The sequence below is a fragment of the Amphiura filiformis genome, chromosome 7, assembly GCF_039555335.1.
Source record: "Amphiura filiformis chromosome 7, Afil_fr2py, whole genome shotgun sequence".
Taxonomy (NCBI): domain Eukaryota; kingdom Metazoa; phylum Echinodermata; class Ophiuroidea; order Amphilepidida; family Amphiuridae; genus Amphiura; species Amphiura filiformis.
In genome coordinates this window covers 44,526,400-44,551,603 of record NC_092634.1, presented here as the reverse complement: position 1 = coordinate 44,551,603, position 25,204 = coordinate 44,526,400, and the positions used below count along the sequence as shown (strand labels likewise).

The 25,204-nt window shown below is 38.5% G+C and overlaps 1 protein-coding gene across 1 annotated transcript in view; it reads right to left on the bottom strand.

Annotated features, from left to right (window-relative positions):
• The window catches only part of LOC140157211 (uncharacterized), a 32,671-nt gene that overhangs the window by 7,227 nt on the left and 240 nt on the right, over window positions 1-25,204 (bottom strand). The window contains exons 2-5 of the mRNA XM_072180329.1: window positions 7,910-8,394; window positions 6,716-7,040; window positions 5,960-6,158; window positions 4,721-4,793 (exon numbers count right to left, since the gene is read on the bottom strand). Coding sequence (XP_072036430.1) covers window positions 4,721-4,793; window positions 5,960-6,158; window positions 6,716-7,040; window positions 7,910-8,362 — 1,050 coding nt within the window. The 5' untranslated portion in view covers window positions 8,363-8,394. The remainder of the gene's footprint in view (window positions 1-4,720; window positions 4,794-5,959; window positions 6,159-6,715; window positions 7,041-7,909; window positions 8,395-25,204) is intronic.

Genomic DNA, 25,204 nt, shown 5'->3' with positions numbered 1-25,204 from the left:
CAAAGGTCAAGAAAGGTAAAAATTTCAAACTGCCCCTATGAAGCTCAAACTTGGTGGGTGGATGGAACTTGGAACAACAAATAAAAGTTTCCACAATGACCTTTTTCTCAGACCTACGGTTAAGAGGTCATAGGTCAAGAAAGGTAAAAATTTCAAATTGCCCCTATGGAGTTCAAACTTGGTGGGTGGGTGGACCTTGGACTAACAAACAAAAGTTTCCACGGTGACCTTTTCATCATACCTATGAATAAGAGGTCATAGGTCAAGAAAGGTAACAAATTCAAATTGCTCCTATGGACCTCAAACTTGGTGGGTGGGTGGACCTTGGACTAACAAACAGAAGTTTCCACGGTGACCTTTTCGTCATACATACGGTTAAGAGGTCATAGGTCAAGAAAGGTAACAACATCAAATTGCTCCCATTGAGCTCAAACTTGGTGGGTGGGTGGACCTTGGACTAACAAACAAAAGTTTCCACAGTGATCTTTTCGTCAGACCTACGGTTAAGAGGTCATAGGTCAAGAAATGTCAAAATTTTCAATTGTCCCTTTGGATCTCAAACTTGGTAGGTGGGTGGGCCTTGGACTAACAAACAAAAGTTTCCACGGTGACCTTTTCGTCAGACCTACGGTTAAGAGATCATAGGTCAAGAAAGGTCAAAATTTCAAATTGCCCCTCTGGAACTCAAACTTGGTGGGTGGGTGGACCTTGGACTAACAAACACAGGCCCGGCGCAAGGGATTTATAAGTGGTGCGGCGCTAGAAATATACTATCCAATTCGAGCGTAGTGAGCGACGCGAGCGGAGCGCCTAACGGCGTGGGGCGGGTGCAGGGGCCCGCTTTAGGGCCCCTGAAAATTTTTGTTTCTGGATGCGCTTAGAAGCCATTTCCTGTTGTTTTTTTTAACAAAATTGTGGATATTCTTGACTTAAGTTAACACCAAAATAAGGTCCCGGTTGCGCGAGAATCACGAAAAAAAAAATCACTCTACATGTATTATAATTTCCCCAATTTGCAATGGTAAATATGCAGATTAAGAACTTCACATTATAAAACCCGGGAAAGGGGGTGGGGGTGCCGCTGAGAATTTGAAAGTAGACCCATCAATATATACAAGGTGACAAGGGCGGATCCAGGACTGCTTCCCGGGTGCTTTAAAATAAAATATGGTAAATGTAAAAAATGTACGTGAAGCGAGCATCGATCGCAGGGGGGTGTCTGAGGGGGGGAGTGCCCCCCTGAGGAGTAAGAAACTTTTTGCAAAATGAAGACCTAATTGAAGCGATTTGGTGGACCATTTTGTCTTTATTAGTGTGTAAAATTTTAGTTTGAAAAAACCGACAATTTGTGAAATGACATGGCATGAAGCCTTTCGTGGACAAGTTTTCCCTATTGTTGTAGGCCTGTTTAAAAATAAATGGGCAAAATGTTGAAAGCAGAAGCGAAAATGGACACTTGTTTATCCACTATGCAAGGGGGTGTCTGAGGGGGATATCAAGTTCCCCCCTCGGAGCTGAGAAGTTGGAAAATTTTGCAAAATGAAGACCTAATTGAAGCGATTTGGTGGACCATTTTGGCACTATTAGTATGTAAAATTTTAGTTAGAACATGTTGAAAAAGCCGAAAATATTTGTGAATGACGGCCCGTCCATATGAAGCCTTTCGTGAACAAGTTTTCCCTATTATTGTCGTCTAGTGACTTTGGCGACAAAATGTGATAGGCCCTGCATATCGGCGGGCCCGCAGTAATTTGCACATGCTTTTGGTACGAGGACCCGCCTTCAAGTAATGCCTAAAATAATCAGGCCTATATTATAGGGCCTACTTCCGATCGATGTGCGGTTTTTTAGGCATGGACCTACTCAATTACGTGCAATTTAACTTTTTCTCTCCTCCCTTTCTCCTTTTTGTATAGCTTTTTTTACCCCTTTTTCTTTTCTCATTTCCTCTTTTTTTTGTGCGGGGAGGAGGGCCCGCCCCTAAACCGCGCCTGCTGTAAAGTTATGACCAATACGGGGTCCAGTGTATTGAAGGGCAGCATCCCCTTGCCTAGGGAAATTTTGCATTTATGAACTCAATTCGCCCGATTTGGTGCATACTTTCTCTCTTTCTTTCTTTCTTTCTCTCTTTCTTTCTTTCTTTCTTTCTTTCTTTCTTCCTTTTCTCTCTCTCTCTCTCTCTCTTTTTTTGCTTTGCTCAAAACTGGTGCGGCGATCGCCTGACCTGTCGCATAGGTTGCGCCGGCCCTGAAACAAAAGTTTCCACGGTGATCTTTTCTTCAGACATATGGTTAAGAGGTCAAAGGTCAAAAAGGTCAAAATTTCAAATTGCCTATGGAGCTCATACTTGGTGGGTAGGTGGAAATTGGACTAACAAACAAAAGTTCCATTGTGACCTTTTTGTCAGACTTACGGTTGAGAGGTCATAGGTCAAAAAACTAAGATTTCAAATTGCTCATGGAGCTCAAACTTGGTCGGTGGGTGTATAACTTTGGCCAAGGAAGCCCAGGTTTGCGTTTGTTAGGTCATCCATGGTCAACGATTTTGAGATTTGCAAAAGCCAATAACTATGACAGCCGAGAACTGCGAAATACGGGTAACCGCCTAGTCTATATTATAATTACGCTATTGTCTGTGAATCTGTTTAGTCCTACGTGTATGGGGTGGGATGGGATGGGTGTTATTAACAATATAATTCTCAGGTGCAATCTGTGTACAAACTCTGAGCCCTGAAGCTGCTTTATTTGATGATAAACGGACGGCCCTTTTTTAACATTTGGGGCCCTGGGGCCCATAATATTTGACTTATGAGGCTCATGTACATATGTTGAAGTATAATTCTCAAGTGCTATCAGTAGACTCAAGCTGGGCACTGTAGCTGCTTTATTTACTGATTAACGGCTGGCCCTATGTTTTAGCGTTTGGTGCGACATATGGGGCTCATATGTACATATAACAATATAATTCTCAGGTGTAATCTGTGTACAAACTCTGAGCTCTAAAGTTGCTTTATTTGATGAAAAACGGCCGGGCCTTTGCTTTAACATTTGGGGCCCGGGGCCCATAATATTTGACTTATGGGGCTCATGTGCGTATGTTGAAATATAATTCTCAAGTGCTATCAGCAGACTCAAGCTGGGCATTGTAGCTGCTTTCTTTATTGAATAACGCCGGCCCTATGTTTTAGCTTTTGGGGCCCTGGGGCCCATATTATGTGACGCATGGGGTCTCATATATACATATAACAATATAATGCTAAAGACCTATTAGTGTACCAAATCTGAACCCTGTAGCTCCTTTATTTGCTGAGAAACGACCGGCCCTTTGTTTTAACATTTGGGCCTATGGGGCCCCTAGACTTAATTAAACATCTGGGGCCAAAATGGGCAAAAGGCAATTTTCAACTTAGGGCCCATACATGTGCCACATATGAGCTCTAGTGCCCTTGTAGTTTTATAGCTAGCCTTGTCAATCTGTTGCCCCTTATTTTAACATTTGGGGCCCTGGGGCCCATAATATATAACATGTGGGGCTTATGTATACTTGTATATATATATAGAGTACCACTGGATCTATCAGTGAACCAACTCAGGGCCCTGAGGCTGCTTCATTTAATGAGAAACAGCATGCTTTGTATTTTTACATTGGGCCCCTGGGGCCCGTGACCTTTGACCTCTGGGGCCAAGATGTGCAAATGATAAATCTACGGGTAGGGCCCATAAGTGTACCACATATGGGCCTTGGGGCCCTTGTAGTTTTAGCGCTAGCCCTGTCAATCTGTTGCCCCTTATTTTAACATTTGGGGCCCTGGGGCCCATAATATATGACATGTGGGGCTCATGTATACTTGTATATATAGAGTACCCCTGGGGCTATCATTGTACCAACTCAGGGCCCTGAGGCTGCTTCATTTGATGAGAAACGGCATGCTTTGTATTTTTTACATTTGGGCCCCTGGGGCCCGTGACCTTTGACCTCTGGGGCCAAGATGGGCAAAGCATAAATCTACGTGGTAGGGCCCATAAGTGTGCCACATATGGGCCCTGTGGCCCTTGTAGTTTTAGCGCTAGCCTTGACAGAATGATGTGTTTGATGGAGGAGGAGAAGAAGGAGGAGAAGAAACCATAGAATGGCAATATACCCGTTCATGCTTCGCATGCGGGTATAATTTGACCTCAAGTTGCAGTGCATGAGTTTTTGTACCCATACAAATTTCCAAAGGCCATTCAATGAATATGCAAATGTATTGCAGTTACTGGACTGTGCCCTGATAGATGATGATGTTGTGGATCCTAGTGCCTGTATGCACAGTGTTACTAGCTTAGATTATTAATACACAGATTGGAATTTTCCATGCCTGTGCCCTCTAAGCGTACTCGAATTCAGCTGACGCAGGTGCAGCGTACAGACCTTGCGACATCGCTTATCTTACGCGTGAATCTTACGCGCGAAGAAAGCTGTTTGCGCTATTTTTGAGTTTGCTCACGCGGTACCTGACCTAGCGTCGATCCCCTGAGGCAACATCCCATGTTTCCGCGGTATGGTTACTAGTATTTTGATCATTTGCATAAAATGATGGGACCCATTGATTTTTAAAACCTCAGATTAAATTCAGCACCTAAGCTTATTCACATATATCACAATTGTGCAAAAATCTGAATTCTGAAAAACATTGATGAAGTCCTTCTATGCAAATGTTACAATATGGAAAACAACTTACATGGAAAAATTCATGATAAACAGCAGAAAAACTAAGCTCTTTTATGGCACTGCAAAGCTCCACAATTCTTTCTCTGAAATAATGATAGAGATACACATGTCATTATAATATAGAAATTATAATAGTATATATAGTTTTCCTAAAAATCTCACCGTAGTTTTACGTGCTTGTTTAAAAACCACTCAATAAATACTACAACAGTGAGTGAAAAATGAGTTTATAGTGCCCATTTCCAGATAGAACAAACATTGCTGAATATCACCCGCATAAAGTATCTTCTTAGACATTGCATCAGACCTTAGTTTCCCCGAAAGACAAGGTCAACAAATTGAAACATCATGCCTGGAACTTGTGTGCGCATATACAAGTTGAATTCCGTATTTTTGGAGGTAGCGGCTAAACATTGCCGCTTTATTCTGTTGTTTCATTGCTGAAATCACCTACCTTTTCATAAGACTGAGTGGCAATGATTAACTGACATTCCTCATGAAATAATCCTTTGAATTATATGGTCTTTAGCTTGTTTTTGTTGTTGAAGGTCGTTCAATGTTTCACCGTTGTTCATCACCGTTTAACAACTCGCGTCCGGCGCGTCTGCGTGGTTTACTTCACTCAGGCAGCTTATAGCTGCCCTTGGTGAAACATGATTGAATCCCCTAAGTATACAATGTTACGTGCAACACCAACAATAGTGCACACAGCCGTGCAGTTCAATATGCATCCAGCTGTACTCTATTTAGAGAATAAAGGTATTGTTTTTAGCCGCTGGAGTGCATCTATCGTCTCATATAACACGGGCGACATCATTATTTTAAGTAAAACAACGAGGCGGAGCCGAGTTGTTTTACGCCAAAAATAATGATGTCGCTCGTGTTATATGAGACGATAGATGCACTCCAGCTGCTAAAAACAATACCTTTATTCTCATTCTTAAACACTTCAATTCAAAATAATAAAAATATCATAAGTATTACAAATTTTAATCAAATTAAATTCTACATTTTACAAGGAATTACCTAGGGCTTAAAATCGACCAGTCCCGTTGTTGCACTGCGCCTCCCATTGGTTCAAAAAGCGAGCACGCGTGATCGCGTCGATGCATTACGCAGCTGACCCGTGTGATATCGTGTCATATCACACGGGTAAGAACCAATAAGATTGCAGGAACATTCTCAAGTGTTTAAGAATGTCTAATATAATGCAGGCAAGCACAACAACTTTTAAAGAAGACACACTCACCTCAGTTCAAATGGATCCATATCCCCCATAGTCTGTTCACTATAACCATCATAAGTAAACACCATATTCATCTCACTAAGAGGTTTGAAATCAAGGTCAATGCCATCACACTCTGAGAGGTCAACTTCTTTGAGGCGGGACATCATGATGGATACAGCCAAGTTCTTGGATCCGTGAGAGTTGACTTGGTGCCAATGACCTGTGAATTCAAACCAATATTTTGGTAAAAGATCAAAAGGACAACCACGGAAGGACAAGTAAGATATGGTGACAAGTAATGATGGGAAAACCAATATTTGATCAATAAATCAATAACTAATTGCCTTGAGTTGCTGAATTTTCAGTGTAGTAGTTATAGGCAAATAAATTGGCCAGGGTGTTATAATATACCCCCTTAAGCAACTAATCGAGGATACTGGACTAGAGAGACAAGACATAAGCAGTAAGCAAGTTTATTTTACACACCGTTGTTTAATTTTAGACCTTCAAACATACAAATCATCTCAAAAGTTAGGTCTTTTTACAGGAAACTTTTTTACTGAAGGCACGTACCATGCCTAGAAAAGTGCTATAATTGCTTTCCATTTTCTGTGATTCCTTTTATCTGATGAAGACATCAGATGAATCAACCTTCCTTTTACGGGCTACTAACCAATCAAGGTTCATGGGGAATTTGCTTGATTGACAGTGATGTCACTGATGTCAGATGCAAACTAGTCTTTTTAATTCAGTCTGGGATTAAAGTGTAGTTCTTACTAGCTGGAATAAAGAGACAGTCGCCAGGTTTCATATCCACATGAGTATACGGCACTTCACTGAATTTGGGATACTTTATCAGGTCAACGTCATCAGGATCGATGGTGGCCCTTGCAGAATATCCACCACTCGACACCACAGGGAGCAGATGTTCATAGTCTTGGCTAATCATGATCCAAGTTTTTGTACCACTGAAGAGGCAATTGATGGCATTGTCGGCATCTTTGTGGATCTGGCTTTGTGTACCATGGCCACCTAACCACAGGTTGGATTCTAAGATGTGGTCTTTGAAGGTACCACATGTCAGGAAAGGGAGAACTGCGACCTGGAAATAAGGATACAAAGTTAAACATGTATATAGTCAAAATCACTGTAGATATTGGGTAGCAAGCCTCCACAAATCAAACAAATAAACAGACAAACAAGTAAACTACCAAACTCAGGAATGCTAGAGGAATTCTAGAGCATACTGACATTTTTTTAAACTTAAAAACCTGGCATGGCTAACATGAAAGGACTTGTGTGACCAATAGTTTTTGTCTGTTCCCCTGATTCCATTTGATGACATTTTTCCACCAGTGCATCAAAATCTCACATTTAATGGAGAATTTATGATGTCTGCTTTAAAAAAATGCACAAAACCCTTATTTGGCATGTTTTATGTGGCCTTGTGGGTCTGGCAGTGTAGGGTGATCAAAAAATCCAATGATTTATAGTAGGAATTCCAATTGAATGAATGTAGATTTCAACAGCTGTACTCGATCCAACCGCGATTCTAACTACAATGCGAACGCACGACCTTGGACACAATGCTAACCAATCATGAGTGCGTTGGCATGGTTAGATTCACTTCCACGTTACTCACGCACAGTCGCACACACTGGCGTACATCGCTCAGTGTTCACAAGAAAGTCACGCTATTGAAAGCTGCGTTCATTCAATTGGAATTCCTACTATAGTTTATTTCTTTTATTTGAACTATTGTCAGGGTCAGAAATCTGCAACCAAGTGCGAGAATCCTTTTGGATTCTCCCAGTGGAATTTTGCAAGAATTCATGGATTCTCGCCATATAACTTTGTATGATAAATTGAAATATTTACGAGAATCCATTTAGATTCTTGCAATTCTGTTGATGAGAATCTTTGCGAGAATGGATTCTCGGATTCTCGCCGAATTTCTGACCCTGATTGTACCTGTTCAGTCAATGGATCTGGTATCTGAGACACCACATACACATCCCTAGTCCTGTAGGTCTGCAACACATTCCTCAAGGTATCCTGTGCTATTCCCTTCTCTCCTTCAGGATATTTGCCCTCCTTCTGATGCTTCCCTTCAATTCTCACTTTCAAATCACCAAATTTTTCAAGCATGTATTCATCGGTCCACAGTTGCATCCCTGGGGAACTCCTTGCTGCACCACTAAATAAAACAGGTCTTCTTTTGCTAACATATTTGTCCCAGAATTCTTGAGGTGATGGAAGTGTGGTCAATATATCAACATGGCCGTCTGAGTCTCTATGGTTACCGAGAGGTTCTCCATGTCCTTTGGGTACACCTGCAGAGGTCTCTGTGGTTAGTGGTACAAGAAGAGACCACAGGAATAATGCTACAACAGCTGTCGTTGGTGGCAACATGAACAGTCTCATTTTTCTGATTATCACCTGGCATGTCCATGAACCTGGAGGAGAAAAAATGATGAAGTATAATTGTTATAGTGCCTTTACTGATGATGTCTCACATCTACTGCTGATACCTTAAGGATGCACACAGGATCACTGAAGTGTTACATGGCCAAAATTGAGTTTTCATCACTAATGTCATCTTCAAACCGTATTTTATCTTGTCATTAATAGATTTTAAAGAAATCTTAAAATTTGAACCATAAGAAAAGCTATTTTAAAGACCATTTTTCATTAAAGAATTTGTCAAAATGCAAAAGCAAATAAATCATTGTTTTCCGAAATAGATCGCGTTCTCGTAACGCTTGCATGCGCGCATAGCAGCTAGCAAAGACACGCACACATGGTAAACTGGATGGACGAGGTGATTACTGATTGAGGCGCTGGAGTCGCCAATCGCGATCACTACCGTATTTTATCGTATTGATCTCTTCCAAGGTAGGTAAAGCTTGCACCATTGCATTGCGAAACTGCGGGCCGACAAAGTGCAGACCACCACCGTCCCCGTCCCCGTCCCAGAATCAGTAGGCCTAGGCCTACTCGATAAATTTTGCCAAAAAGTGCTGATATAGTGGTATAAATTATAGGTTTTTTTTTAAATTTGAACATAATAGTGAATTTTTTGTTTGTTTTTGTTTTGTTGTTCAAGTTTCATTCTGAACTTGAAAAGATGAAATTTATCTGTAAGAAGTAGTTACCCGTAAGAAGCCCTGTAATGATTACGCAATCTGATAGATACGATAGAAAACGTAAGCCCTAAATATTTTGCTAGTAGGCTAGACTTAGCCCGTATAGTACATCATTAGGCTTATTATGTTATGTTTAAAAATTTGTTTTATTTCATTCATTCATTCATTCATTCATTTCATTGTTATTATTTGATTTACCAAGTTGGTGTAGTCGGACAAGAATATAGACCTACCTTTTATGCAGTCCCAGCCTTGGTTCGGGAGCCTTTGCGGTCGTTCAGTCTCGTCTTAATTTTGAAGACCATAAAAAATATAGTTAGTCTACTACCGGTAGGCCTATATACCTAATGCCCTTAATAATGTTTCAAAGTGATATTAAAACACGGATTTAAGATTCGTTTTCAAACGTTCTCTACTCCTGATTGACATTTCAATACATCATATCGACCATCTAGGCATATAGGCCTACAACTCTATGTCAAAAATGTCGATATTTGAAATCAGCATGAGTGTACACATGTGGTACCACTGTGATTCCTGTACGGTTTTCTACCCAACAAAATCGCACAAAATGGCGACCCCCAGTAAAAAGAAAACGCAAATTCGTGCTTTTTTCAGAACCCATTTTAACTACATTTCCATTAGTAGGCCTATTAGGTCTACTAGTATTATATACCATGATTGCGATAAAAGCTTTTGGTTTTACAACACTTTTTGCGAATGTTTTGGCCGAGTGCCTTTTTATTTGCAATGTTTGTCTGGCTTTCAACTTTCACGTTTATAATGTTTTCTGCATAGGCCTACTTTAAAAGGTAAACTGCTTTAAAGCATTTTTTGTGAATGTTTTCATGCAGTGTTTTAAAACGCTCTTTATAGCATGATGCCTATATATACAGTAGGCCTACTGCATAAACCACAATTTAATTTAAAGCCATAAGTGTTTCCTTTTCTACTTTTGAAATTCGGATTTGTTAGGCTATAATGTTAATTTCCGTGTTTTTCAGTTTTCTTGTGACCTCTCCGTGTTTTGCCCGTTTAACATATATAGGCCTACTTTTTGTCCGTTTTACAAGAAGTTTATTCAAGACATATTACAACTTTTACCCCACTTTTTACACGTTTATTTGATTGAAAACAACAACAGACACACTTTTTTTTATTTTTGTTGTTGTATTTTATTCACTTTTTATGCGGTACAAAATATTTTACAACTTTATTGTGGCTTTAGGCCTATACGTCTAATAGGCCTATGACTTTTGTACGTGTTTGATATTCCGTAAAAAGTTAAAAATAAAATATGATAACAACAAACAATTACAATAACAAAACGGAATATTGAGTAATGCGACACATCAGAATCTTTTAAAATTTTACTTGGGATTCCTGTGATGTAGGCCTAGCTATAACGGGCGTTAAAATGCCTATCTTTGGCGTGATGCCTCTCAAGCAGTCAAGCACCAACTAAAAAGAAAAAGCAACGAGTAGTAACAACATCATGTTTGCGGTTCAGAAAAGGACAATGAACATAAAAATGCAATATTTGTCAACACCAAAAAAAAAAAAAAAAAAAAAAGAAAAAAGAAAATCACCAAAACGATAAATAAATTTTTAAAGCAAAATTATGAAAATTAGTAGGCCTACAAAACAGAAATCGCAATTATCATGATTATGTCTCAATTTATTCTTCATTTCATAAAACTTCCTGATTATCTGCTAAAATAATTGCTTGTCAGTTATTCTATCCTAATTTTCTGATGTCCACAAATTTTAATACAGAGTAACCTGTCTGTCTGTCCCCGCGCCCTGTCGCTCCTCAAACGCCGACGCGACGTCGCGGCCTTGCCGGAAGCTCTGCTGCACCATGGAAACAAGACTGCAGTAAATAAAATGGCTACACCATGTGGATAAACATATGCCGAATGTGCACGGATAATTTTTTCATATTGTATATTTTACCTTCTAAATCACCAAAAAAATGCCAATCTGCTGCAGTTGGACGCCCCTTCTCATTTTCTAACTTGACCAAACGTCACAAGTCACCGGATTATATATTCATGGAATAATCTTCAAAAATGGACCTAAAATCCGCTGTATTTTTCTAAATCGCGATTTTCGGCAAGTTCACTTTTGACCACTTTTAACCATTTTTGGTCCGCCATAGCGTCTAAATGAAGCATCACTGAGGTAAGTTTTTAAGTCAAACGTTTAGATATGGCCAAAATCTAGATAGTGTTTTTTCATTTTTTAAATTAGGGCCTAGAACTTTTTTTTATCACCCATGATTCAAAAATTTGAACACGGGTCACATGCTTTTACTGATTTTTTGCCTATATTTTAAAAACTAAGCAAAATTTCGAAAAAATAAAAAACACTTTCTAGATTTATTTGTCTAAATTAATAAAATTCATGTTTTACAGTTTTTGATTTTCAAATAATTTTTTATGGCGGACCAAAAATTTTTGGTCAAAAAAGCCGCTTTTGGGGATTTTCTCGAAAATTGTACTTTTTGACACAAAACTGACATTTTAAATGGATTTATGAGCTCATTTCCGTTCAAAAAATGTATACTTTTATGGATAATTAGTGATCCTGTGTGCCTCCTTAAATGATCAAGTGAAGTATATTTCTCTACTGCACTTTCTAGTATTAATGGCAATATCTACTACAGATGTTAGTATTTATGAATCAGTTGTCCACTATTTACCACAGAATTAAGTATTTTACAGAAAGTTGCATCATTGCATGCAATTATCAGTATCGATGAAACTGCTATCAATTGCTGATATCAACAATCATTATGTAACACAGATATCAGTATAGATGAAATAACCTATCTACTGCTGATATCAGTACTGATGAGGTAGCTATCTACTGCTGCTATCAGTATTGATGAAGTATGTATAGTTATCTACTGCTGATATAAGTACTGATGGAGTACCGTACCTATCTACTGCTGATATCAGTATTGATGAAGTACCTATCAGTATTGATGAAGTACCTATCTACTGCTGATATCAGTACTGATGAGGTAGCTATCTACTGCTGATATCAGTATTGATGAAGTATGTATCTACTGCTGCTATCAGTAGCTATTGATGAGGTATGTATAGTTATCTACTGCTGATATAAGTATTGATGGAGTACCGTACCTATCTACTGCTGATATCAGTATTGATGAGGTAGCTATCTACTGCTGATATCAGTATTGATGTACTGGTGGAAGCTCTATAGTCCGAAGGTTCTTTATTCCGACGGTTCTTTAGTCCGAAGGTTCTTTAATCCGACGGTTCTTTATTACGAAGGTTCTTTATTCCGACGCTTCTTTATTTCGAAGGTTCTATAGTCCGAATTTTAAAAAAGGTTCCCTAATCCGAATATTAAAAGAGGTTCTTTAATCCGAATCTTAAAAACGGTTCTCTAGTCCGAATATAAAAATAGGCTCTATAGTCCGAATTTTAAAAAGGGTTCTATAGTCCGAATATGAAAATAAGATCTATAGTCCAAATTAAAAAAAAGGTTCTATAGTCCGAAATTGCAAAACGGTTCTACATGTATAGTCCGAAACGGATACCGTGTTCTTTAGTCCGAATTGGTAAAAAAGGTTCTATAGTCCGAATATGAAAATAGGCTCTATAGTCCGAATTTTAAAAAGGGTTCTATAGTCTGAAGTAGCTGTCTACTGCTGATATCAGTATTGATGAAGTAGCTCTACTTCTGATATCTGAATTGATGAAGTAGCTGTCTACTGCTGATATCAGTATTGATGAAGTAGCTCTACTGTTGATATCTGAGTTGATGAAGAAGATATCTACTGCTGATATCAGTAACTCTACAACTCCTATGATATCTGAATTAATGAATTAGTAGCTATCTACTGCTAACATCAGTATTGACGAAATAGCTCTACTGCTGATATCGGAATTGATGAAGTAGCTATCTAATGCTGATATAAGTATTGTTGAGGTAGCTATCTACTGCTGATATCAGTATTGATGAAGAAGCTCTACTGTTTATATCTGAATCAGATCGGAATTGATAAAGTACCGGTAGCTATCTACTGCTGATATTAGTATTGATGAGGTAGCTATCTACTGCTGATATCAGTATTGATAAAGTAGCTCTACTGTTCATATCTGAATCAGTGGGCGTGCACAAAGGGGGGGGGGGGAGGGGGCCATGGCCCCCAACTTTTGTTGGTCATTCGGGGGAAAAATGTTAAAAACATGAAAATTTGCTCCTAATCAGACTCCATTCGGGGGAACTGAATAACCTGCCCCCCCCCCACTTTCAATGAGCTGTGCACGCCACTGATCTGAATTGACAAAATAGCTATCTACTGCTGATATCAGTTTTGATGAAGTAGGCTCTACTGTTCATATCTGAATTGACGAAGTAGCTATCTACTGCTGATATCAGTATTGATGAAGTATTTCTACTATTGATCTGAATTATTGAAGTAGCTATCTAACATAAAACCGTTAACGTGAACATTAATGAACCAGGTGTGTATACTTTCATTGAGCTGTAGCTAAGTGAAAATAATAACAAGTCAATTAAATGGATTAATATTTTAAATGAAACATTCCCTTCTAAATAACTCCAACCAGTTTTTTTCTGATCTAAAACATTTTAAAAAACATTATTCCCGTTAATTTGACATATTCATAAACCAGGTGTGTATATTTATCAAGCTGTATTAGGCTCAAAAAATGGAGTCATATGCACTTTCAAAATCTACGTAGCATTTAGTTATGGCAGAAAAAAATTATGAGAATGGTGGTCTAATGAACCATTTGCAATTATTTGCAATATTCTTAATCGTGTGACCAATTGTGAAAAAATATTCTTAGAAACAACATGTTGTCCGTACGATGATATTGCGCCAATATTTGAAAAAAATTAAGAAGTTTAATTTTACTTTCTAGATAATAATTTTGTTATTCAATTTTTAAAGTTGAAGTTTTTTTAAAGTGCACGGTGGCTCAGTGGTTACGGCCTTGGACTCATAATTTGAGAGCTTGCTCGACGTGCGTGGGTTTGATTCCCGTCCCACCACCGTGTTGCGCCCTTGGGCAAGGCGCTTTGCCTCGCTTGCCTCACCCCACCCAGGTGCAATGGGAAGCTGTTAGGGGTAGTCACAGTCGTTGTACTGATGGACCCTGCGCCACTTGTAGGCTGCAAACGTGGTTCCGACATATTGTAATGATGGCGGAATAAATGTAAAGCGCTTTGAGGCTGTTTACGGCATAAAGCGCTAAATAAATTTCTACATTTATTTATTTACATTTAAAGTTCAAGATTTAAAATATAACTTGTGTTGTACCCAAGGGTAAATTCTTGCACCCCTATTGCATAAAAATTGTACATGTGCAAATTTGAATCTAGAGTTCTCTAGTAACCAAGGGCTCATAATTAATTAAAGGGGCATTACATGATCCACAGCCTCATCCCATATCACTTATTATTATTATCACTTCTCAAAAAAGTTGTGAGATTTTGATACAATACCCCAGGGAGCAAACCCCCATATTTTGATGAAACTGACTTGGCAAGATATAAAAATGTGTCCTATATAGATGGATTCTATGGACTATAGGCTACATCCCTAGGGTGGACACGTTTTGAAATCAGCTGCACAGGGGGTGTTATGGGGGGTCAAAATTTGCCCCCCGGAAACCTATTTTTGCAGCGTAGGCCTAATACTTAATATAGTGCACTATAATGTGACAAAATCACCTTTTATTTGCACAAAGATTAGTAAATTGATGCTTAAAATTATGCCATACATTTGATTGGACTTAGGGCACCATGTTGGGGTGTGTGTGTGGGGGGGGTCTGGATAATGGGGGGGGTATCAGATGAAGTAGAGCTGCGCATATATATGGCATGTGTGGTATCATATTTCATTAAATTTTGCAATCAATACACTGATCTGCTGTGCTGTTTCACATTCTTTCCATGTTTTATGCTAGATAACAAGTAACTAGATCCTCTTCACGATTCACGTTCTTGTAGACCCACTCCTACTTTAGAATTGACACCTTTTTCTATCCTGAGTACCCTCTGCCTAGTAACAGAGACCTGACGCCATTGACCTTACCCAACCCAGTCCTTGACCCAGCTAGCAATCATCAGTGTCGTGTCTGGGGTGCTTTGGGGTTGAAGCCCCCCTGCACTTTGTTAAAAATCATGTAAAATCAGCCGTTTTATGGCGATTTTAGCCATTAGCCCCCCACATAACCCTGAAAGCCCCTCTGAGCCCCCGCAGGAACAGATCCTGGACATGCCAGTGATCATATAGCCTAATGTAGCATCATATCTGCGTCTTTCAGTAGTGGTCACCTCTCTCTCTCTCTCTGACCACAAGCAAGCATGGACCCTGGGTTTGAGAGCTTGGGTCAATCCCGGGGGTCAATACAGAAAAGCCCTGAAGGAGGAGACTGGAGTGCAACCTGCTGAAGATATCTGGTGTCCCACAGATTCCATTGTTAGCACCAGTGTGATTGTTGATGCAATGTCTGTCATTCGCAAGTGGTCATTTAACAGAGATGATCCTTTTCCAGATATTGCTGACCAATACAGACGATCACTAATGTCCAATCTATCCCAACGTACAGAGAGCATACACTTCTGTTGCGACAGATATTATGCCAACAACCTGAAGTCTACAGAGCGTATACCAGATGGGCTGAAACAGGTGGAAAAGTGTATGAAGTGAGCAGCCAATTTTGTGCACCTGATCCCATAGCTTTTTCAGCGTATCTAACAACAAATCAGCATTGCCTGTACCTCTGTGAGAAGTAGGTCAGTGATGAGATGGTCAACCCATTTCTAGGATCGGTGAAGTTGTTTCTTGCAGGAGGTTTCCGTCTTGAACAAAAATGCACCCTGTTGACCAATGGAAGTGAGATTGCAGTTGAGCAGAGAAGTTGTAATTACTTCCTTACATATTCTCTGAGTTAAGGATACGATACATGATTTACCGACAAGTGACTCATTTGGGAATGCGATCATGAATTTTTAAGAAAAAAAAAAGTTTCCACAGGCTTCGTTGGGATTCGAACCAGCGATTGAAACTTCCTTCGACACGTGTTCAGCGCTTTACAGCTCGCCACGATGGCAGTTGAGTGGAGGAGTGTAATGATAAATGATAAATCTCATAATGCCATCTTTAGCCTTTTGTTTACTAAAAAAGACGCGCTTTTGTAAAGATAGATTAGCCGCTTTATGCATAAAGAGCACCTAACGCTTGGGAAAGGTTTCAAACAAATAATAAAGACACTGATGTGATGATGAAATTGCGTAAGTCGGGAAATATCTGCGTCGCAATGTTTTGTTTTGGTTTTAGGAAATTGACCTTAAAATTTACGACTTCATGACATTATCATTCGAAATCAACTAAAGATATTTCAACAGTATATGGCATCATTCTTTCTCTGGAGTATTTTATACATGTATGTGAAATAGCTTCAACAATGGTTCGCTGCATAATGGTGAAAATAGCTGCCTTGACCTAAAAAAGGGCGAGAGGTACCATATTTACGGATTCAGGCTAAATTTAAAATTGATATAAAACGTTTGTTTTTTGATCGATTACAAAAATTAATTTTTGTCATATAAAGAAATTGTGTCTGGCGTGAATTACACTAGAGTTTTTATTCTTAGGGCTCTTTGACTTCTTCAAATGATTTTTTTAATGATAGAGTGAATCCCCTGGCCCTCTATAATTACCATGCTTCAGGAAAGTTTTGGATGAAAACTGACCAGGAGAGCTATCTCCCTATCCATGAAATAGCAGGCAAACTAGAGAAATTGTGTCTGGCGTGAATTACACTAGAGTTTTTATTCTTAGGGCTCTTTGACTTCTTCAAATGATTTTTTTAATGATAGAGTGAATCCCCTGGCCCTCTATAATTACCATGCTTCAGGAAAGTTTTGGATGAAAACTGACCAGGAGAGCTATCTCCCTATCCATGAAATAGCAGGCAAACTAGATACAGATCTATCTGTGTCAGGCAGGGGTAGCGTTAGGTTTTCAAACAAGGGATCAAAAATTGCACATTTTTTAAAACTATGGAGCCAAAACAATAGATATAAGGGGTTAAATTGACCCTTTAGCAACCTCTAAATGGTAATTCTGTTCACCAAAAGCTAAAAGAATGCGACTTATGACCCCAAAGTACGAATATACGCTATGTGCGGACTGTACTATATTGGAAGAAGAAGAAGAAGAAGATGGTGCAAGTTAGCGCTACCCCTGGTGTCAGGTAGCGCTACCCCTGGTGTCAGGTCCTTCCACTGATCCACAGTCCCAGTGGACAAGACATTACGGCCAGCTACCGTTTCTTCATTGGAAAACCTACATTGTTAGAGAAAAGCAAGACTGTTCCACTGGATCATCTTGCTAGTTTTGCAGAGGCTGACCACAACCTGAGAGATGATGTCATTGACCAGGCGCAGCAGTTGTTCATTTCAGTCTACTCTTCCAGCAATGACATCGCCCGGTGTAATAGTCTTACAGAGCTCAGAGCTCATAAATTTCTGAAGAATGATACTACTAACTTAAAGAGATTACCACCAACCGAGGATGCATTTCGCCTTCACCTGGAGAGAGCAGCATATGCATGCATCATAGACAAAACAGCATACATCACAAAGGAATGTGGATGGACTTTAGAGGGGGAGATCGTAGTTCCACAAGCAATGTGAAATCCACCATGGCCACCAAATGTGTCAAAAGGAACCAATTGCTCCTGCAGGAAAGGGTGCCAGAGAAACTGCAAGTGTTCAAAAGCATCCAGACGCTGCAATATCGGCTGAATCTGCAGAGGACATCCTGACGGGTAGTCGAGCAAAGCTGCAAGAAGACTTGGAAATGGAACTGGCAGGTGAACTGGAGTCAAGTAATGAAGAAAAAATTGGATCTGAAGAAGACATCCAATAGGATATTATTGTATGACTTCAACATTTGTCATGATAACACAATGTAGCTAAGCTTAGTACGTTTAATGGACTCTAAGACAAGAGGTACAAAGTTCGCTTTGATGTGCATGTGAATGTACATGTAGTATCATCCATATATTATAGATGATGGTCATATTGACAAAGGATTTACAGAAAATAGTTCCTATAAGAATGAAACATTCCACTGAAATAGCTGGAAGTCTTAAGGCACCTTTAGCATTTTCTAGTATTCTAGATAGGGACAGTAATATACACGATGTATAGCCTCATTATAGTCATTAACCATGTTACGGTAGCGTTTCAATCATCCGTTACTATATAGTGTAGGCCTATGTACACCTTTAAATCAAGTGTAACTCTTTGCAGGATGATAAATTGACAAAACAAAAACCACTTTCAAAAATTACTAAAATGGACCCCCCACATGTGACCCCCCCTGTTGTAGGCCCCGTGCAGAAGATTTTTTTACGTGTCCACCCTAGGGGTGTTTATTTGACCCCACTGAACTGTTTGACACCCATGAGGTTTTTATATCTTCCCGATGCAGGTGGACCATCCCTGCTCCCTGGGTACAATGAGAAACCACTGGCTATATACATATTGCTTTCTTTGGCAAAAATATGGTCAAACTTTAGCTTTAAATTTGCACACAATAGTTACACATTTGAGGCTAAAGTTTGTTCGGCATATATAAGGCGGAAAAAAATCATAACACTGTGTATTGATATAGAATGGCATGCACACAGTTGGCTGCAATGTTTAAATGCATGCTTATGTGAATTTATGCGAGCGTGAGTTGGGACTTCATTGACGCACGCAGCCCGGGGCACGCAGTAACAAAAGCCGTATAATTTCTGCCTTATATAAACCAAACAAACTTTAGAGCTGTCGTTTTTCAGTAGATCAACATTGACATTTCTTTTGCAAAGAATGAAGAATCGAGGCAATCTTTTAGAGCAAATACTGCATATTTTGAACAGACTTCTCAAGTAAATTCTGTTTAGTAACAGAATGAAATACAGCACAGTGGCCATATGGACCCTATTTAATATGTACTAGATCATGACTCGCAAATGCAAAATTGGAATAACTTATATTTTGGGAATATAAGCTTTTTGGGGGATATGCCCGGGGGTCACTCCCATTGTGGCCTGTACACCATCCGCGATAATGAAAACGCGTAAAAGGGTCAAGTTTTTTGTGGGTAGGCACGATCCGCGTGTCGCGTTTAGGGTGTCAAAAACATGAAAAATTTGAAAAAGGGTAGCAAAATTGCAATTTCTAAATACGCGGAAATGAAATTTAGGGTATGAAATTTGATGTTAGGAATGAAATCCCTGTTTAGGGTGTCGTTTTAGCCAAGGGTTAAATCCTTGTTTAGGGTGCTTTTCAAAAGTTGATTATCGCGGATGGTGTACAGGCCACAATGGGAGTAACCCCCCCGGGGGATATGCTAGTAGCACACAAACTACTCTTTAATGAGGACTATTAATATAGAAGCCATAATTGGCAAACAGAAATAGCCAGCTATATCATCTGATCATGAAATGTTCATGAATGCATGATGCGCAATATAGTCCTACCAGCAAGTCTAAGTCAGTAGGGGAGATTGGGGTTAGTTGAAACATTTTCCACAAAATCGTCTTTTTAACGCAAACCGATTACTTTCAAGAAACACTAACCATATCAGTATAAACATATACATACATGCTACAAATACAGCCTTAAACTGTATTGGACCTGCTTATGATTATTCATCCAATTTGAAAATTTGAAAAAGAGTGTTTCAACTAACCCCACCCCTGGGGTAAGTTGAAACATAGGGTGGGGTTAGTTGAAACACGGGTTGTAAAAATTTCAAAATAATTATTATTGTGTTGTTAGGGTTATACTTCCCTTGAAGGCACCCTTTAACATACAATCAGTGTGAAAAAATGAATAAATAAATATGTGGGAGTGAGGGTCAATACTTTGGACACAAGGTGACGAGTGTCACCATGGACCAAAATATGAGAAGCCTAAAATATTATAAAATGTACTTTCTGTGTGCACTTTTTGCTTGTATTTTAACCATATTAAAGCAATATTGAAGAAATGGTAAACATGTTACAAATTTTTAAAAAGTCAAATTTTAACCATATTTTTCTATGCGATTTTCACGTGTCAACTAACCCCACCTCAAAAGTTTCAACTAACCCTGATGCCTATTTTTACATTTCAAAGTTCATTACACAAAATAAGAAATACAATAAAACTTTTATTTAACATTATTCTGGGAATTAAGTGCTTATGATACTCAAAAAACAATCCCCTGAATCTTCAAACAACATGGAGATAACGCATCTTTTCTGAGGGGTATAAAAATTAGTCAGTAAGTCAAAAAACAGATATATTCCTTTCCCAAGCCAACACTGGTGGGGCATCAGTGCTGTTGCTAATTTGGTGGATGATGACCCTTACTAATAACTATTACTAGGTGCCAGTATTTTACCAAATTAATTTTTTGTGTCAGAAAAAAATACAATGTTTCAACTTACCCCGCGTTCCAACTAACCCCAATCTCCCCTATACTGCTATGTGTGCATGCATGCAACATGTGCAATGTAACTTTAAAGTCATATTGTAACATTTGCTGAGGAAGACGCCCTCAATCTTTTTCTAAGTTATGTATTTTTACACAAGGTACTTTATTAAACTAACATACCCTGCAAAAATCAAGACTGTAGCCAGGTGCTGTAGTTTTGTAGCTTTTTGTCAATCCGAGATTTTGAGTAAGATGCAGGAACCGTCGTTTAATTATTACGATGGAATTAGTCGAAAACATATGTGCCCAGCATATGTGATGCTCATAACACAGTACGTACAGTCGAACATGGCGTTTTTTTACACAATTATATTGTAGTACTTTATTAAACTAACAAATCCTGCAAAAATCAAGACCCTGGGTGCTGTAGTTTTGTCAAACTGTTGAAATCCGAGATTTTGAACAAGAGCACCAAGGGTGCTGTAGCTCAATTGTTATTTGAAATTTTAAAAATAAATATAATGTTCAGATATATGTATAACCGTTGAATATATCAAATTGGTTTTTTTTTAATACACTGGTATTTAATTGTGTTTATAACATTTCTTTATTTATTTATGTCAAGAACAGTGTTCGAAATAAGCACTTATCCTCTTGTCCTAAAATCACTGGGGACAACCATATTGAGCTATGTACTTATCCCCTGGACAACCTCTATTATGTATATTTTACCTCCAAAAGTATGACACATTTTGGGGATAACCAAAATGTATTGAGGACAAGCAGAATTTATGCTTTAGTTATCCTCGGGTAACCTCCATATTTTCATTATTTCGGATACTGGTCAAGAATATTGCTAGTTGGTTTTATAAAAACGAGTTAACATTAACAATAAAACTAAATAATCTATATAGTATTTGGTGCATCTCACATTCTTACCAAGTTCAACAATATGACATGCTTGATCATACAAATGAATCCAATTATCTTGGTGTTACATTAGATCCACTTCTCATGGTGGGGATGTGAAACAAAATTGTAATTTTATGTGGCATAATGTACATGTATATAAAGGTAATTTATGTGCAACAGGGCCCTCCACCTTTGTTCCATAACCATTAGGCCAAGGAAAGTCGATTTTGAGTTTCCCATCACCCACCCTCACTTCATTTTCTGACCCTCACTTGAATTCATTATTGTGATTTTCCAAAAAAATACCGATAAAAACTGGTTATATTTGCAAACAAAATTATGAATATCACTTTATTTTTTGTGGAAAAATCAAAACCAAAACATACATTTTGCTGTCAACCTTGCAGACTCTTTTTAATATACTTTTGAATCTCATTTGGGCTAAACATCCATCTTCAAGTGAGTGAGTGGCAAATAACAACACATTTTAAGTATGCGTGTTGGGCATATAATGAAAGGCAGAAAAATAATGAATAATGAATAATGAAAAAGTTACCTCACTTGTTTTCAGAAATTATGTGACAGGAAACTCAAAATTGATTGTTAGGGGCCTTAAGGTATAGGAAATTTTGTTTGCTATAGCCCCCAAATGAAATGTATTTAATTATGTTTGTACTCACTAAGGTAGCATTGTGTGTGAATTTTACAGCTGAACTAAGTGCTATTCTTTTTTATGGTCATTTTAGTGACTAAAATGGCCCAAAATGAGGGTTTTCAATATTGCTGTCCATTTCTAACCCCATAGACTTTACATGTAAAATAAAAAGGCCCATAAAAATGGAATAGCACTTAGTTTGGATGTAAAATTCTCACAAAATGCTTTTGAGTGATTACAAAAATAATTAAATACTTTTAATTAAGGGGCTATGTGGACTTTTTTTATTGTATCTCTTCATTTTCTTGTGCAATGACATATAGGTCCTTTCACAATAAAATGTCCATCTGAAACAAAGGTGGCCTTAGGAACAACAGCATAGCCAGCATTTTAGTGTGCGGGAGTAAAGCCAAACTCTGTCCCCATTTGTCAATTTTTGACCTTTTTCAGTCATTTTAATGACACTTTACTCCGATCCCCATCTCCATTTTCATCACTGGAAATTTCTGTGTTGGGGATGCAACTTTCCCCTAGCTCCCAATGCCACTGCTCAGGAGGGAGGCAAGGTGCCGAGGTTTTTCTGCATATAAATTGTTAATGAATAATAAATAAATGAATGGGCACCAAATATCTTCAGGTATAACTGACAGGAATATTAGCAGTAATAAATATTTGTCTTTAGGCATGTCCACACAGCTAAAGGAATTTTTGCTTGAGCAAAGCGGTTCTCGGACAAAAACTTGGGGGGAATCTACCATGTGAACGCTCTCAAGGATTCCAATTACTAAGTTTACCCCAAATTTATCTGTGTCTGTTAATTAGTTGAATAAATGTAGGCCTTCAAGACATCCAAATTGCACCTGCATTGCTGAAAAGCCACCCAATTTTAACCATCTGTTTCTGTGGGACAGGAAATTGTTGAAAGTCTCAGGGAAAATCTTCAAAAGTTGCCCATTTGGGCTACTGAACTATGAGTTTGGCAACCTTGATTACTTTGTCCTTGTCAAGCACTTGAACTAATTCTTAAACAAACACTCTACTGTTGACATTAGGTTTTAGTGGTTTATGCATATTTAGGGAGCTTTAGAATTTTACAATCTCACATAAAAAATAATTACTATGTAAAACTATCCTCACAAATATCTGAGAGGTCTCTGCAAAAATACACATGCTCCAAATCTAAACCTCCATAAACACAGTAACATCATTGGCAAAGCTAAAATGTAAACATGTAACAGATGACTTATATTGGTTAAAACACCAAGGTTAAACCTGGTGTAGCATGTAAGAAATCTAGGAATGAGATTATTCTTGTGAAACTGCACAATTTTTAAGTGACAAATTGCTCGAAAAAGCACACTTCCTGTCCATTTTTTCCCAGCAAAATAAGTAACTTTCATGAACAAACTTGCAAAGATCGCCACCTCAAATTACCAGCTCCATTACTCAAACGATGTAGCAAGAGAAAGAAAAAAACATTGAGAAATCCGGATCATGCCTATAGTTCAATTTTGCTTCGCAAATTGAGCTAATAAAACGCAGGAACCGTCGTTTTATTATTACGATGGAAATATTAGTCGAACGCATCCGTGATGTTCATAACACTGTACGTACATGGCGTGCGGGATGGTGATCTACTCAACAAAGCCTCAAAGGATCGTACTGTAAAATGACCGAAAGAGTGCATATGTGTATCAGACGGTATTGGCGACATCAGCGCTGGTAGTACATGTAAATTCCAATTTTCTTTGGTTTGCCTTAGTTGTTCGGCTCAAAATTAAAAGGGGATATATGTGACAGTAAAAGCTAATTGGCAAAAAAAAATCTATTTTGTATGAAAATGTTACAACATGGCTTAAAGGAGTATTTTGTGATCCTAGCATCCTCTATTTATGTCATTTTTCATTAGATATCCATAGTACAAGGAACTTATACGATGTCCTCATTCACAAACTGATACTATCTGTCCATCGTATAAGCCTCTTACCGTACGATAATGTGGTGAAGGAATATTACACAGTCAAGAATAGGCTCCATCATCATTTGGTTCTGATCCCTCCCAGTCTCCAAAACATCAAAACATCAAAAGCGTTGCACTTATACTTACTTAAGACTGTCCTTTTTCACATAACGCAAACAAAGTAGGGCCATCTTGCCTAGAAATGGTCAAATTTTGGCAAGAAATATCTCTGTGAAATCCTATATGTAAGTCCCATATCACATCGTTATCGGCGATCAAGGTTTTTTTTTTCTGAAGTTTGGTTGGTACCCACCAGCGTCATGCATGTGACGTGACACAGCTAAAATAATCGACCGGGAATCGGGGATCGTTAAAACGTCACCAAATTTCAAAACACAGAAAGCAGTAAACTTAATGGCGAGCGGTCCGAATTTTGAGCCATACAAGTTTACGTGGTGAACTAAGATATCCACGAAAAAAACCTACTCCCAAAATTTCAGTTGATTCCGATTTTGCGTTCGCGAGTTATGCATGATTCTATGTATTACACTGCTCCATAGACAATGCGTTGTAATTTCGTTCTGGTGCACCAGAACGAAATTAAAATTTCACGATATCTTTGCTAAACGTACATAAACATTATGTAGCCACAGGTTTCCAGTGATATAAAAATCTCAACTTTTTTTGAGAAAAGTGGGGGGATGATATGAGGCTGTGGATCACGAAATGCCCCTTTAAGCTTTTAAGGGGGTACTACACCCCTGGCCAATTTTGTGCCTATTTTTGCATTTTTCTCAGAAATTATAGCGCATTGGTGACAAGTAAGATATGTATATTATAGGGGCAAGGACTACAACTACTGCACTGGAAATTTTATTTCAGCACAGATAACAGTTGTGGTGTTACACTCAAAATTGAGGGAAAACCTATATTTGATCAATAAATCAATAACTACTTGCCTTGAGTTGCTGAATTTTCAGTGCAGTAGCTGTAGTCCTTGCCCCTATAATATACATATCTTACTTGTCACCAATGCGCTATAATTTTTGAGAAAAATGCAAAAATAGGTACAAAATTGGCCAGGGGTGTAGTACCCCCTTAAGCT